We start from the raw sequence: 14,883 nt of genomic DNA on the forward strand, positions 1-14,883 counted from the left end.
TCACTGGCTAAGCCAGGAAACTGTTGCGGGAGACATCGCTACAAATCGAACGCAGTCTCGCCGACAGAGAAAGAGAGAGAGGCAATGAAAATCCGCCTCGTCGTTTCCTGCTTTCCTTGAAGTGGTTTCAGACCACAATTGGCTTCGCCATCGCACAGGACAACTTCACCCAGCAGAGCTGTTGGACGACGACCTTCATCTCTTTCACCGGTGCATGCGAAGTCAACTCCCCCGCCCATTGCCGTCGCGTTTATCTCTGTTTCCAGAGCGGTCAGAAGAAGACGCGGGCCATGCTGTGGGTGTCGGCCGATGGACTGAGAGTTGTGGAGGACAGCACCAAGGTAGGACGGCGCACGGCACTGCGCGTGGCGCGCGGCACGCGGCGGAACCTCGGGATGTCACCGGGGTGGCTCAGAGAACAGAGCGCTGAGCTGGCACCACAAAAGTGCCGGGTTCAAATCCAGGTTTTGGCCACGCGTGATTAGAGTGGGTTTTAAATTGTAGAGTTGATGGTCTCAGTGCGGTCAGAACGACTAAATTTTATTCAATTCCAGCCATGACAATAAACTAACTATATCAGTTTTGACTGTTGTGCGACGAGCGTTGTTTTCTGCGATATATCGGGAAGTGCTGCCTCCTAATGTGTGGACCAGGCGTCACTCAAAAGGGATCTCAAATGTAGTTCTGCGATATCCGCTTTCGCGGGCCGTTCTCTGAAGACCAAGGGTTGCGCTGCTCTGTGAGCGTTCGGAATGGGTGTCTGGTCTCACGACGCGACACCGATCGCACAACTGGGACGGGATTTGAGGGATAAGATGAAAAGAACATGCGCTGGTGTTATCAACTCGGGGGATACGCCTCGCCCCGCTTGGGAGACCAGCTGTGCGTATCTCTGGTGGCACACCGGAGTGTTTGGTTACCCACGTCACATTTTGTTGTTGCTGCAAACGTAAACAGTTATTTTTGTTCTCTCTCTCTCTCAAACAGACAGTACCTTAAACATCGCTGTTCTTCGATGGCCTCTTTATGTGCTGGGAAGAAGGGCTATTGGCCGAAACGTCGCGTGTTATATTATTTTCCTTTAAAGGCAGTAAGTAGTGCTCTTGAAAAATATGTTGTGCTTTAAAAAAAAACATTGCAAAACAGGCCGACAGTTTTTATTGGCCGTTGCAGTGCTGCGAAAACTCTCCTGCGAGCCTGTGATGTTTTGGAGTGCCCTTCGTCCAGCAGCGGACGTAACATGACTGATGTGTTTTGGAAGAGACACTCGAGACAATTATCTGTGGACTAAGATTGAAACAGGGGTGCCGCCACCACCGCCGGCTACCTAGACACGTGTCGCCGGCCACCTCGACGCGTGTCGCCGGCTCGACACGCGTGTCGCCGGCCACCTCGACGCGTGTCGCCGGCTCGACACGCGTGCCGGGGTCTTGGCCCGGCTGCCCCCGCGTGGACGTACAGATGGCGCGTGCTTCTAATGAAGCAAAGGATCCCGCCCGCCCACGGACAATGTCGAGATGGCATGGGGGGGGGGGGGGGGTTGCTATAGAGGGGCGCGATTAGGGGACAAAAGCGGCGAGGGGGGTGGGGTGGACGTCTGAGCAGAGGAACAAGAAGTGTGTGCCGCACCCTGAGCCTTCAGGGGTTCCATCCCGCCAGCGTCCCCCCGCGCCCCCTCCCCCCCAACGCCCAGACCTCTCTTCTTCTCTCCCCTCCATTGCATTGTGCCCAAGACGTGACAGATGGAGTTATTCTTCATTCTTCGCTGCGGGTCCTTTTGAGCGCCTCTTGTCCGCGGACAGACGGTCATTAAGCTTTGCTATAGCGTCACTCGCCATTGTGCCGCGCTGCCCGCTGGCTGGAATGGCTCGTGTCGGACGGTGGTGGTGGTGGTTGGTGGTGGTGGTTGGTGGTCGTGGCGGCGGTGACGGGAGGTCTAGGGTTGGAGCGAGGAGGAGGAGGAGGGGGGGGCGGGGAGCTGATGGACGGAGCTAGAACGCAGCAGCAGCAGCTGCCGCTGCTGCCCCTGCAGCTGTCGGAGGGAGACCGGGAGCGGCTCGTGGTGGTGAATCCACGCGATGACGGCTGCGCAACCCATCCCCTGATCTCCTGCGGGACCCATCGCGGAGAGTGCATGTCGACAGATTGAATCGGAGCAGGCCGGCCGCGACCCTCCAGCTACCCACTCCCGCAGACAAACAAAAAGCCCCACACAGGATGACACCTAAACATTGAAAAATATCTCCCCCCCCCCGCCAAAAAAAAACTCCACCTCAACACCGCCTATCCGAGGCCGTCCAAAACCAGAGGACATCTGCTGCCGCTTTACATGTCTGGTGGCTCAGAGGCCCTCCACCGGTGCTGCTGGTTTAGCGTCATCAGTCAATCCCCTGCTGTGTGTGTGCGTGCGTGTATGTTGAATTTCACCCATCTAAGAACTATCCAGGCTCATGTCGGTCAGTCAATCCATGGCACCTGGGGCTGTCCCGTGACCTCCTGCCGGCGGGCGTTTGACACTTTACGTGGCCTTAAAGTGCACATAGCCTGGCACAAGCGTCGTGGTGATGTCACCGCTCATTAGTGGCGAATAGCGGTTGTTGTTGAACTTATTTCGCACTGTACCTAGCCAACCGTGCTAATCAGAGGTCCGGGGGAAGGACAACAAACTAACACACAAAAGCAGTTCTAGAGACATTGTTTTCAAACTAGATTTGAAAATATGTCATCTGTGAAGCGCTGGCACACAGGTGTCGATCATTAATCTTCACCTACAGTCATGGGACCGGAGCAGTGGACGCTTTGGCTGGGGGGGGGGCTTGGATTGGGTCTCCGTGACCGATGGGCGAGTGGCCACGGGTCCACTCAGATTCCCTCGTAGCTGCCCGGATGTGACGGCCGCCGCTCAAAAAACCACGCGATCGCAAAATCCCTCCTTCGTATTGCTCGGCTCACAACCACGAGAAGACCTCTTGCGGTAACAACGTCGCATATCCGACTCGCTGGGGACTGAGGTATGGGCGGATATACGGGACTAGGTCGGATGTGTGAGCGTCTGTAGTAAATACAGATACGCCTCCACGGGTATGGAGGTTGATCGGTCGGGGCGGATATGCGGCGTTGGGCTCGTCTTCTTTATCTATCGCTGCCACTGTTTTTTTTGGCCGCTTCACTTGTGACGTGCATAGAGCATCCTGCACAGATGCACCGCCCTTTGTGTCAATTCCACCGCTGGCTGATGAGGGCCTCCCCCATACCGTTCAGGGTCAAGGGGATTATTTAACCATATTTCACCATGCTGCTCAGTGCAGGTCAGTGAATGGTGGGGGGGGGGGGGGTAGACGTGGAAGCAGAGGCTCACAGTGCAGCAGGGCTGTACACTCTGCTGCACTGCCCTCTACTGCCCACCTTAGCACGTGACCCTGCAAACCAGCGCGCAGTGTTGATTGCGCATCCGAGCAACTATCCAAACTCAGGCCTGCTTAGCTTGCTTTCTCTGAACTCTGAAGCAAGCGGGTGCGTTCCGGGTGATTTAGTCATAGGGCAAAGCACTGTGTGAGTAGATTCAACAACGTATTTAAAATGATAATATTCGGAGGCAGTGCAGAAAGTAGATTGTTGTCACACTTTGCCCGCTGTGTCTCTATATTCTCCGGTGGTGAAGATGTGCTCCCACTTGGGAAGATAAAGGCGTGTTTCAAACAATTAATCGCGGCACCATCCTGATAAAGAGTCCTGAGATTAATTTGAGGATTTTTTTCTGGGGGGGGCTGGGTGGTCGAGTTGTTATTCACATCAACAATTTGTGTGCTGCGTGAAGTTTTACTCGTATTTAATTTGCCCGTGAATTTTTTACGTGAAACTTTACCGTTCAATTCGAGACTGATGAATTGACCCATACGATCGTAAGTGTCCCCGACTCGCTCTTTGAACGCTAACCCAGAATCCTACTTGGGACATTTGGCAAATCTATTTTGATGTATAATTCATATTCAATTATATTTCATTTCCTTTACGACTAGGTCAGACACCATTGAGATCAGACGTTTTGAAAGCGAAGCCTTGAGGTGAAATAAATTCATTTTAACAGCAAAAAATGAACATCATGATAAAACGTCACAACTGCAAATGGGTTCTAAAGTGCAATATAACATTTTTAGCTAAATATCTTCACAGCAAAGGTGGCAATAGTAAGAACACACACAATTACTGAACATCCTCACAACGCACATGTTCGAACGTACTTCACTTTATAACACAAGTTCAACACACGATCTGAAATATATCAAATTTAATCAGAATATCTTAAGTGTGCAAGGACGGAAAACAAACATACCAAGTTTGAAACAACAGCAACAACAACAACAACACGAAAGAGACGACACCCAACTTAGAATGAAATACGATATTGCAACTCAAACCACGGAGATCCGAGTCTCAAAACAAGCGATAACACAAACGTGTAATGCGATGCACATCCATCACAGATGAGAGTTGGGGAAAGAAAAGGAGTTGGGAGGTTGGGGGGAATCCCTCCACCCCCCCCCCCCCTTGCATTCTCTTCCCCTGCGGTATGTTCATACCTTTGTCGTCTAAATCCCTGGCGGCCGATACCCCCCCACCCCCATCCTCTGCATCACCCGCCCAGACGCTGGCTTTTATTCGTTTTTGGGCCTCAATCGAATTAAAGCCGTCAGGGGACTCGCGCCTTCTGCCATGGGACGGGACAAAGCGGTGGGAGGAGTGGCGGGCGGGGGGGCTGAGGATGGTGGAGGGGGGGGGGCGGCTGGTGGTGGTGGTGGTGGGGCTGGCTCGGAATCCACAGATGGCAGACAGCTGTAGTTTGTAAGGCCGGCCACGCTTTAACTCGTCCTTTCATGCAGGAACCCCGCCGCTCGCCGACCCAGAGTGCATCACTTTAGCCGGCCACTACGGCCTCGTCTGTGTTGAGTCGCACCGTCTCGGTTGCGTTAAGAATCAGGGATTTATGGATTCATTTCGTTATTTTTTGCGTCGCTCGGTTATTCACTCCTTGCCCCCCCCGCCCCCTTTTGTGTGTGTGTGTGGTTTAATTTACTATGCAGGTGTGTGTGGTGTGGTGGGAGGCGGGGGTGGCACTGATAAGCCAGTGAATTAATGCGATTTCCTTTGAACCTGAGGCTGGTTGCATGTGGTGGTGGTGGTCGTTGATCCGTGACGTCTTGCCACAGTGGAAGAGTTGAGGCCGCGTGCCCTCTGGAGGAGTCCTCTAAGCGTTCCCTCGAGCGAAGGCCCTTTCGCCCGCAGTGGCGTGAGCGAGCAATTGCTGGGGCTGCACCTTCGCCTGGGGTTGGCACAGCGGGCCGATTCCGCATTTGACATTGATTCCTTAGGCTTGCGATATATCTAGTGCGCTGCTGGGTGTGTTTAAGAATCAGTAAAAAAAATTCCACGCGCATTAGTTTTAACCTAACGGAGCAAACATGATCAATACATGCCGGTTTGTCAATGCACTGCCGATCGAAGGCCTCCCCACGCCGTGCGGGTCGTGCGAGGATTAGCTGACCATACTTCACCTCTCTGGACAGTGCGGATTTGGTGAAGGTGGGGAGGTTGGGGGAAGTGCAGAAGAACAATGAGTGTTGCCTGCACTGTTCTCTACCTTTCACAATGCCTCTTAGCTCTCGACTTTCGTGCACGCTGTGTCACCCATCCACGCACTATCCAGCCTCCAACCGGCTTAGCTTATGGGATCCAATGGGAGCGGGCGCATTCCTGTTGATTTGGTCATACAGCAAAGCAAACAGGGTTGTTCACCCGGGAAACCTGGAATGTTGTCCCAACAAGTGTGAACAACTTCCCAACGTTTGCCCAACGTCGCTTGCTTACTGGACACATGGGGCAGGAATGATTGCGAACAGTTCCAACAGGACCATTTAATAATGGTCTCGTGGTGGTGGGGTCATTACATCATAACTGTGAACCGGTAGTTCTTAATCCGTGCAGCATGGATATCGTGCAGGACATTTGTTTTTGATCGTGTGCATGGAACATCAGCGCCGCATCGCGGCGACCAGACGCACTAGAGGTGTGGACATGCGATCTCTGTGTGTGTGTATTGTAGTCTTATTCTTGGTTCTTTCAATAAAGTCACGTAGAACAGAAATAATAAAAATAAAACATAATAAAATAATTCTCACGAAGTTTCGGCCACAACGCAAGTAGCCGTCCTCAGGTAAAGAACAGGTCGTGAGAATTATTTTATTATGCTTTATTTTTATTTTATTATTTCCCTTCTACGTGACTTTACCGAAAGAACCAAGAAGATGAATCCCTGCAGTCACGAAAGCTTTATATTGTAGTCTTATTCATCTGGGGAGGTGTCGTTTTGTGGGATTAGGGGCAGAGGGACCAGTGGTCACGACTGGGAAGGCCGCCATACCAAAAATGTTGATCACCGCTCTCGCTTCGGCGCTATGTTCTCCGAGCTCTCCAGCCTCCTTCCACATGAATGTATGAACTTCTTTCGCGCCGTACGTAGCTAATCTGAGGTGCGTCAAACACTCCTGAAGAGAATTGGCCAATACAGCAGGAGCCTCGTGAAAAGGGGTCTTGGGCCGCGGTGGCGACCTTGCTGGGTAAATAGTTGGCATCATCATCATCATATTACTATGAAATGCTATACAGACTTAAGTAGTGGTCTTTTTTTACGTGGGCCAGAGTTCAAGGGAAAAAAAATAGCATAGCTTCTGCGCCGCAGCACCCACGCTCGTGGGTGATGACCAGAAATCGGTTTACATTTGTGGTTTATATTGTTTTGCCAAAGTGATTGAGTGCATAAATCAGCGGTGTCGTGTGGGTAGTTGCATGACTCCCCCACCCTCACCCCCAGAAGAGGGGAACCGACGCCGGAGGGCATCTCCTGGTCAAAGTTGAAATCGTTAGAAATTTCAGCGAATTTCTCAGAAATCGTCCGCCCTTGGTGGGAATCCATTGTGTTAACCCAGCTGCAGTGCAGGGAGCACGGCACGTGCGTGGGATGTCCCCCCATCCTGCGTGCTACGTAGGGGTGTAACCAAGCTATCAATGCACTCAATGATTCATATCTGGGCTGTAAATTATCAATTTTTATTAATAAAACTGTAAATGAAAACTGTGATGTGTTCATTCACACTGGGGCGCCACTGCCAACTATGGGTGTAACGATTAATCGACTAATCTCTGTCAATATCGTCTCTCTAGCTAAACAACCGCGAGAACGTGTGATCATGAGAGGTAGCGGCAACCAGGAGGGCATTGTCCATGGCTAATGATGATGAAGCTATTATCATCGTGCTTGTATACCCAAGAAACCTTCGCCGGCTCTTTTTTTCAGTAGGGTCCTGCCACGGATGATTTGCTATGCAGAATCCCAATTGAGTCGTCTCCGCTTAATCTCGTGGCCAAATTTGGACCGTGACGCCCGGCGCACAATTGCCTTCTCTCTTGCGGACGACGTCACGGGATGTTTAACGCTGCCTTGTGAAACGGGCGGCGAGCGGTCCTCTCAAGGTCTCAATCCGGCCCGCAGTAATGGTCAGGGCGGTCGACGGGTTTGAACCGCGCACCTCTGCAACAAGCCGCGAATGCGTGCTACCGCTGGACCGCGTGAGCGCCCGCAGTGCCGAATCGCGAGTAACAAAATGTCGATGTAAAGCTTTCGTGACTGCAGGGATTCATCTTCTTAGTTCTTTCGGTAAAGTCACGTAGAAGGGAAGTAATAAAATAAAAAAAATAAAACATAATAAAATAATGCTCACGACGTTTCGGCCACAACGCAAGCAGCCGTCCTCAGGTGAAGACCAGGTCTGTGGAGACGATAGCGTCTATGTTTTATTTTTATTATTTTATTACTTCCCTTCTACGTGACTTTACCGAAAGAACCAAGAAGATAACAGAATGTCATTTTTTTTCTCACACATTGCCACATTATTGATGCGTGTAATGTGGTTGCATGGCCCCTCCAGCAACTAGAAGACAATGTTGAAAAAATAAATATATAACGTTCTTAAATCATATTGTGACCCTTAATAGCTACAATTCTTTGGTGGATTTTTTTTGAGCGATGGGAGTGAATCGTTACCCCACCCATACGCTGCCCGTGCGGTCTAAATTAGTTTCTGTTTCACCGTCGCTCTCAGTTTATTTGGGTTCTGTGCTCCTAAAGCCCAAGTGGATGTCGCCCCGGGGCATGTCACTTCACGGCTGTGATGGTTTCGTGCTAATTGGCAGTCGACACACATTTAAATTACGGCCGCGAAATCTTTTTTTTTCCTCGCGTAGTTTGTCAACTGAGATTTAGCTGCCGTTTTGGTCCGACAACCATCACTTGGCAGTGACATTGCCGAGCGAAACCCACCACCCCTACCCCCCCATTAGTCTGGCAAACAACGCGAGTGTTAAACAAAAAATCGACTCGGCTGTCAAACAATTCAATGTATCTTGTGCCTTGATTAGTTCAGAGGGCAAGATTCTAAAATCCCTTCCCCCATGCCATTGGTGATTGGCCAACCTGGCATGGTGGTGTAATGTGTGGGTACGCTCACCTCTTCCGAGACATCTGGCAAGTGATGGAAGAGTAGACCAAATACCCTCTATAGGGGCTCTCTAGAGCTCCGATTCCCAGCCAAGGCTAACGCGGCCAGGGATACCGAAACCGGTCCGGGGACTCCCACTTCAACAACCCTCACAATACTCTATGAGACTTCCCTTACCAGTAGCAAAATATAGTAATAGGTTCTTACCCTTTCATCTGGTACAAAAACTGACACCTTTATACAAGGGGTCATGTTTGCAATAACCACAACACAAGCAGTCAAAATGCAAACAAAAAGAAACAACTCTGATAATGATATGCACTGTCCTTGAAGTTGATTGGTCCACACCCGAGATAGCTTTTCTTAGAGCCTAGTCTCCATTGGTGTTGGACCAGATGACGCCAAAAGGCGCACAACTCAAAAACAGCCTATTACTATAACCCTCACAATACCAGCACTTTGAAGTATGGTTAAACAGCCCCCATGACCGAAAGATGTAGGGAGGCCTTCATCCAGAAGTAGATTGAGCAAAGGGCTGTAGAGTGAATTCATGAATTGCCCAATGCATCATCTTTTATTATTATTATTATTTCAAATAATATTTATACGCTACCATAGGTTTTGTTTAAAATCGCCACGAATTAATTGACGTGTCCGTGCATAATTTTCAAATCATGTGCCGACTTCTTTGACAGCTCTGCAGAGGCGTGCATCTCCCAAGTGCGCTGTGAATGTGCCTGCAAAGTTGTTAACAAATTTTAAAGAAAAAAAAACAATAATTCTACAGCGCTCAATCTAGATCTGAAGTTTTTGTGACTGCAGGGATCCATACTCTTGGTAAAGTCACGTAGGTATAAAATAAAATAAATTAAATCACGACGTTTCGGAAGCAACACAAACGTCCGACATGAGGTGGAACAGCCACAGCTAGAAACAAATTGCTGTATGACGGACGCTTGTGTTGCTTCCGAAACGTCGTGATTTAATTTATTTTATTTTATACCTACGTGATTTTACAGCGCTCTTGTCAATCCGCCCCTGGAAGTCAGGCCTCTCCACGCCGTGTTGGTCATGGGGTTACGAAGCAAATATCAAGCCCCCTCCGAGTATTGAAGTCGATACGGTTCTTTACGCGATTAACCCGAGTGGAGAGCATTCATCTCCCGAGGAGTGCATGGTGTCAAAGCATTCCGAAGGGCATCTTCGGAATGCCTTTTAACGTTGCGAATGTTGGGAATATCAAGATGCTCATATGGCAGCCAGTCATGGTCATACATTACTAAAGTTCATTTAAAAACAAAAACTGGAACGCTCCTGAAACTGGTTTTAAGGTAGGCCCCGTGATACGGTGTTACCGTCATAGGCCTTGAGGATGGACTCGTCACACTGTCGCGCAGGTTCTCACGGTTGTGCTGTCATGGCTCTCGGGTGAGTTTTCTGGTTTCACTGCGTTTTGTTCGGCACGACGTCCGACGTTTCACTTCACGTGCTGACAAGGAGCCCCCAGCATGGACCACGTGCCCAAGTAGCGAGAGATACAACCCGCGAGACATTGGAGAGCTTGTCCTGGTGATGTGTCTGTTGGAAATGTATTGTAGGTAAATCTTAATCTCATTATTGGATAAGTCCTTGACAACTAAATCCCCCAGAATGCACCCGATATAATATCCCAAGGGACTAAGTAGAGTTGTTCGTGGTTAGTCCTCGGATGGATGACTGCCTGGACGTAGCAGATGTCGTCGGTTTGCACTGTAAGGTGGCCTGGAGATGGCAGTATAGCAAGCGTATTGAATCCATCTGTGCAGAGATTTGAGTGTAATACCCTTGCATGAGTGGCTGTTTTCCAAGCGCTCCGGCTTCATTTCACAAACCAAACACTCATTCATGGAAATGGCCACGCATCCCACGTAGCAGGACCCTCCTGAAATCGTCTTGAGACTCAGTGAGGGCATCATTACAGTGTGTTGTACCGCACTCTATTGAAGCCACGTTTGACCAGGTCAATAAGCACACTCCGCCATGCGGTCGTCTTCAGCGATGTTTCCTCGTCACTGAAAACACATGCACGTGGGTTCAATCATCGCCAGAGCAAGATCCTTTGTGATGCAATCATTGTATGTTATGCTCTCTGCATGTCAAGCGTTCATTGACCTCTCTTCGAGCGAAACTTTTGGAGATGACCTCCGACCACGGCATTCGTCTCAGGATGGAGTTTTGTATTTTTTTATCTTAGCTCCAAACGTCAGAGTTTTAAACGTCGCCGTTCGGATCACCGGCGAACGCCGCGACACCCAGGCAGAGAGGGAGTTTGCGTTTCTGGACAAAGAAACCATCTCGTCCAGTGTTTTAGCTAAAGCGCGAACGTTGTGCTTGCAGCTTGTACGTACGTACGTACATTGAACTTCTTTCGCACCGTACGTAGGCAACCGCGCTAATCGATGGTGCGGCGAAGGGGGGGGGGGGATAACAAACTCAAACACAAAAATAATTTCTGAATAAATGACTTTTCAATCTAGATGATTAAAGGTGCACAGCTCCAGATGGCCTGCGGAAGCGCATCTGAAAGCTGGCCGGCCCGTAGTGAGTTTGCATTTGTTTGAGATCGTGCGCGCAAGTGTAATTATGGTTTTGGGATTTTAACCTGAAGGACGGTATCTTTAGATTTAACAACAGAAGAAAATATGTGCTCGGTGGTGCATGTGAAACCCGGCCACTGTCAACTCGGATTTCTCGGCACTGTTGTTAGAATTGGTAATTTTGTACGACGAAATTAGTGACGAACTTATTTGGCAGTCGAGTATTTTTTTCTTTTCAAATTTGTATTCAGCCAATAGTGACCGGAGTGGATGAAACTCATCAAGCGCGACGATAATTACTTCGACTACTGCCCACCAAAGCGCAGCTTGACGATAACGAGACTAAATTAACGAGTCTGAGTAAATACGGAGCGCACTGGGATAGACCAACATGGTAATGGGATCTATATATATAAACATTGTCTGCGTTCGCTATTTAGCTGCACTGAGAAGTATTGCTTTCGCCGGGAGGGGAGGGCGCGAGGATGAATCGTGCATCACTCGCACCAACATTTACTCACCTAGAGAGTCAGCGATTGACAATACAAATTGAACGCTTCAGTCGACTAGGCTTCGAGAATGACGACACGACAGAGTAATCAGAGTCGTGTAAGATGCCACGGGCTGCTATCCATTAGACTGAGACGAAGACTTAACACGGGTAAAGACGCTGACCGCACGAACACTCCTCGGCGGTGATGAACACCTCCTGCTCCCCTTTCCGTTCGGAGCCATTGACAACCATGTGCCTTGCTTAGTGAAGACAAAGACAACGATCCCCCGTGTAGCCTTAACAGACTGTAGGGGCAAGTGCTGTTTGCGAGCACCACCTATGAAGGCCTGTACGGCGCACGAGGGGGTGAGTGGCCAGCACCACGCCCTAAGTGGCGAAGTTTACACACGGCACCAGGTACTCATTTTAGGCTAAGTCGACCTAGGGGAAGCCCTGGACCGGTTCAGATAATCGTCACTGGTGTTGGCCGTGAGCGGGAATGGAACTCGGGTCTCCGGGTTCGTGGTGCAGCGTAGCGCTTACCGCTGCGCAACTGCTCCCCACGAGTGAAGATGGCACTTTGTCTGCTGCGGCTTAAGTGGGCATCAGATAATATAATTATAAAAGGCTCCAAGCACGACCACGTGGCTACGGGGTCAAGATCACTACAAATTAGACCTTCGCTTTTCATGTCCTCGCGGCAAAAATACACATTTGTACACTCCCACCGCGTAGGTTTCCACGGTCGTGCTTAAATTGCTCTCGGGTTCGTGCCGCGTGTGTGTTCGGCACGTTGTCCGACGTTTTGCTCCCAGCGCACGGAGCTGAATAAGCTCCCGGCTAGCGGATCAATACGTCGGGGAGTCGTGCCGAACGACTCGAAAGCACATCGGGCAGATGCACCCAGCTCTTCTGTGCCGCGTGTCGAGATGCGGTCACACTTGAAACCGCGATGCAAATCCATGCCGCGTTCCATTATAATCAGTGCCCAGCAAACGACGAGGGCTAACATTATTCGCCTTTCAACAGGCGCTGCGAAATCTCGCCAAAAGTAACAAAAATTCTCTCGAGCCGGTTCCGCTGGAGGTTGGTGGGGGGGAGCGAAGCGTTCCGGGACGTGACCGTAACGATGAGCCAAATTAAAGGGCTCCGTTGAAGTATGTCTCAATTAAGCATCTCCTGCCCGTGCGCTGGAGCGGCGGGTATTCGCCAGCCCCCCCCCCCCGCACCGCCTCGACGGAGCCCTTTAGCCAGGAGTGGCGGACCAGGCAGCAGGCGGGGATTAGCCCCGAGTCAGCAGCTCGGAGTGCCCCTCCGCTGGGGTGCCGCGCGGGTCTCGTTTGCGTTGCGGAGCAAATTCACGGCACCCCCCCCCCCCCGCCAGCGACGGCCTTAATGGGCTGCGCTCAAGTGACGGATTCTGTTGTCACCGCCGTGCTGAGTAGGAGTATCAAGCCCCAGTGGTGCTTAGTGCAGCCTCCAACTCATTATCCACTCCGTCTCCCTGGCATCGCTATTCATGATGTGCAACGAAGGAGGGACGTTACCATCACCTATCACGTGCCTTCTTTTGTCTTGACGGTTAAGGCCCCGGGGTTATTTTCGCACCACTGCCAATGTGGCAGCAGCATCACCTAGATCATGAATTCGAGTCGGAGCATGGGCGCGAGTCCGCGTGTCTCTTGCTCTCTGTGAGCACGGACTGAGTTCTTAGTTCAATTGAACCGGTTCCGCGGAGGTGGGGGGGGGGGGGTAGCGTTTTAATCACCGAGCCAACACGGTTCAGCGCCGCATATCCGACCACGTAGGTCACGCATCTGCCCTGACCCGATATTTGTGCAAGGTTGCAAACGCCGTTTCACGCGGGCTAACGTGCCCTTTCATCCCACTTGCTTCCCACGTGCTTCCCACTTGCTTCCCACTCGCTTCCCACTTGATTGGTCCACACCTGAGACAGCTTTTCTTAGAGCCTAGTCTCACATGCTGTACAATTTCAAGGACAGTACATACATTATCAGAGTTGTGTTTTTTTTTTTGCATTCCGACGGCAGGTATTGTGATAAATGCAAACATGACTCCTTGTAAAATATTAATTTCTCCTCGTCCGTTTGGATGCGCGATTGAAGAGGGGTGCGCACGCATTTGCGCGCTTCGCGTTCTCGTCGTCGCAGACACGTCACTGCGCGGCAAGGCGACGCCGCAACAGACAAAACATTGGGGCGCGCCCTATTAATGTCGTGGAGATGTCGACGGCACATTTTGTCCAGTCCGCTGGCAGTGGATGTAAGAAGACCTCACCCGCCACCGTGTCGGTCACGAGGGGTCGTTCGGCCGTACCTCGCGCCGCGCTGGTCGATACAAGTTGGCGAAGTGTGGGGGAGGGACGGGCGGCACAGCACCGGCTCAGGTATCACTCCCCTGCTCATGTTAACGCCCCGGCTGGGAATCAACCTCCGGTTTGCCGGGCTCGCAACGCAGCGCCGCTGCACCATCGCTGGACCACCCGCCCGGCCCCCGTGCAACTTACGCAAATCAGACCGTCGATTCCGGTACGCGCAACTCGACGCGTGCGTCGTGAGCCTGAGAATCGATGTTAATGGGTGAATATGGGAATATGGGCCACCCATCGATGCACTCACTCGCGAATTTGATGCGCTCACCCTCAGACCATGCGCCCCACTTCACACAATCGCAGTAATTCATTCTCTTTCACTTCATTCGCTTTCACTCCCTCCCCCCCCCTCCGTATCGGCTGGCAGCAGCACTATCCCCGCGTTTGGCCGTTAAGCCCGAACTCTCGCACATCTTCGAAGGGAAACGGCTCAACAATCACAAAGAGTTTCCACTTCCGAGCAAGTGGGCACAGTCGGTGGGGGAAGCCCGTTTTGCCAACCCCCCCCCCCCCCCCCACGGAGCCCTCTTATGCGGGCTGCACGCAGCGTGTTGGGCACCGGTGAATGGCAATTTGCGCGGGGCAACGCGCGGGGGGGGGGCAGTGCCAGCAACCACGGACAACGCCTCGCAGTGGGGGTCGGGGGGTCCGGGCGCACATCCCACGCGGGGGAAACGGCGCCCCCGAAAATGTGTCTGCCGCAGCAGAAGTTTTGTGCCAGCATTGAGGGGGGGCCCTCGGTAGCGAGACGAGGCAGACAGCCACGCGGCACGCCTGCAAATTGGACCGCCGATTCCGGCTCGCTTCCTCCTCCTTTCAGAACGCGAAACGCTTGCTGCACTGGCATCGTCATCGTCAGCATTGTCGTCT

At 51.4% G+C, this 14,883-nt stretch overlaps 1 protein-coding gene across 4 annotated transcripts in view; it reads left to right on the forward strand.

Moving 5' to 3' along the window:
- The window catches only part of LOC133347288 (numb-like protein), a 58,960-nt gene that overhangs the window by 28,933 nt on the left and 15,144 nt on the right, over nt 1–14,883 (forward strand). For all 4 annotated transcript variants that reach the window (XM_061559423.1, XM_061559424.1, XM_061559425.1 and 1 more), the window contains one exon: nt 267–341. In XM_061559423.1, coding sequence (XP_061415407.1) covers nt 267–341 — 75 coding nt within the window. The remainder of the gene's footprint in view (nt 1–266; nt 342–14,883) is intronic.

Source organism: Lethenteron reissneri, chromosome 25 (assembly GCF_015708825.2).
Source record: "Lethenteron reissneri isolate LAM-NWPU_2019-01 chromosome 25, ASM1570882v1, whole genome shotgun sequence".
Taxonomy (NCBI): domain Eukaryota; kingdom Metazoa; phylum Chordata; class Hyperoartia; order Petromyzontiformes; family Petromyzontidae; genus Lethenteron; species Lethenteron reissneri.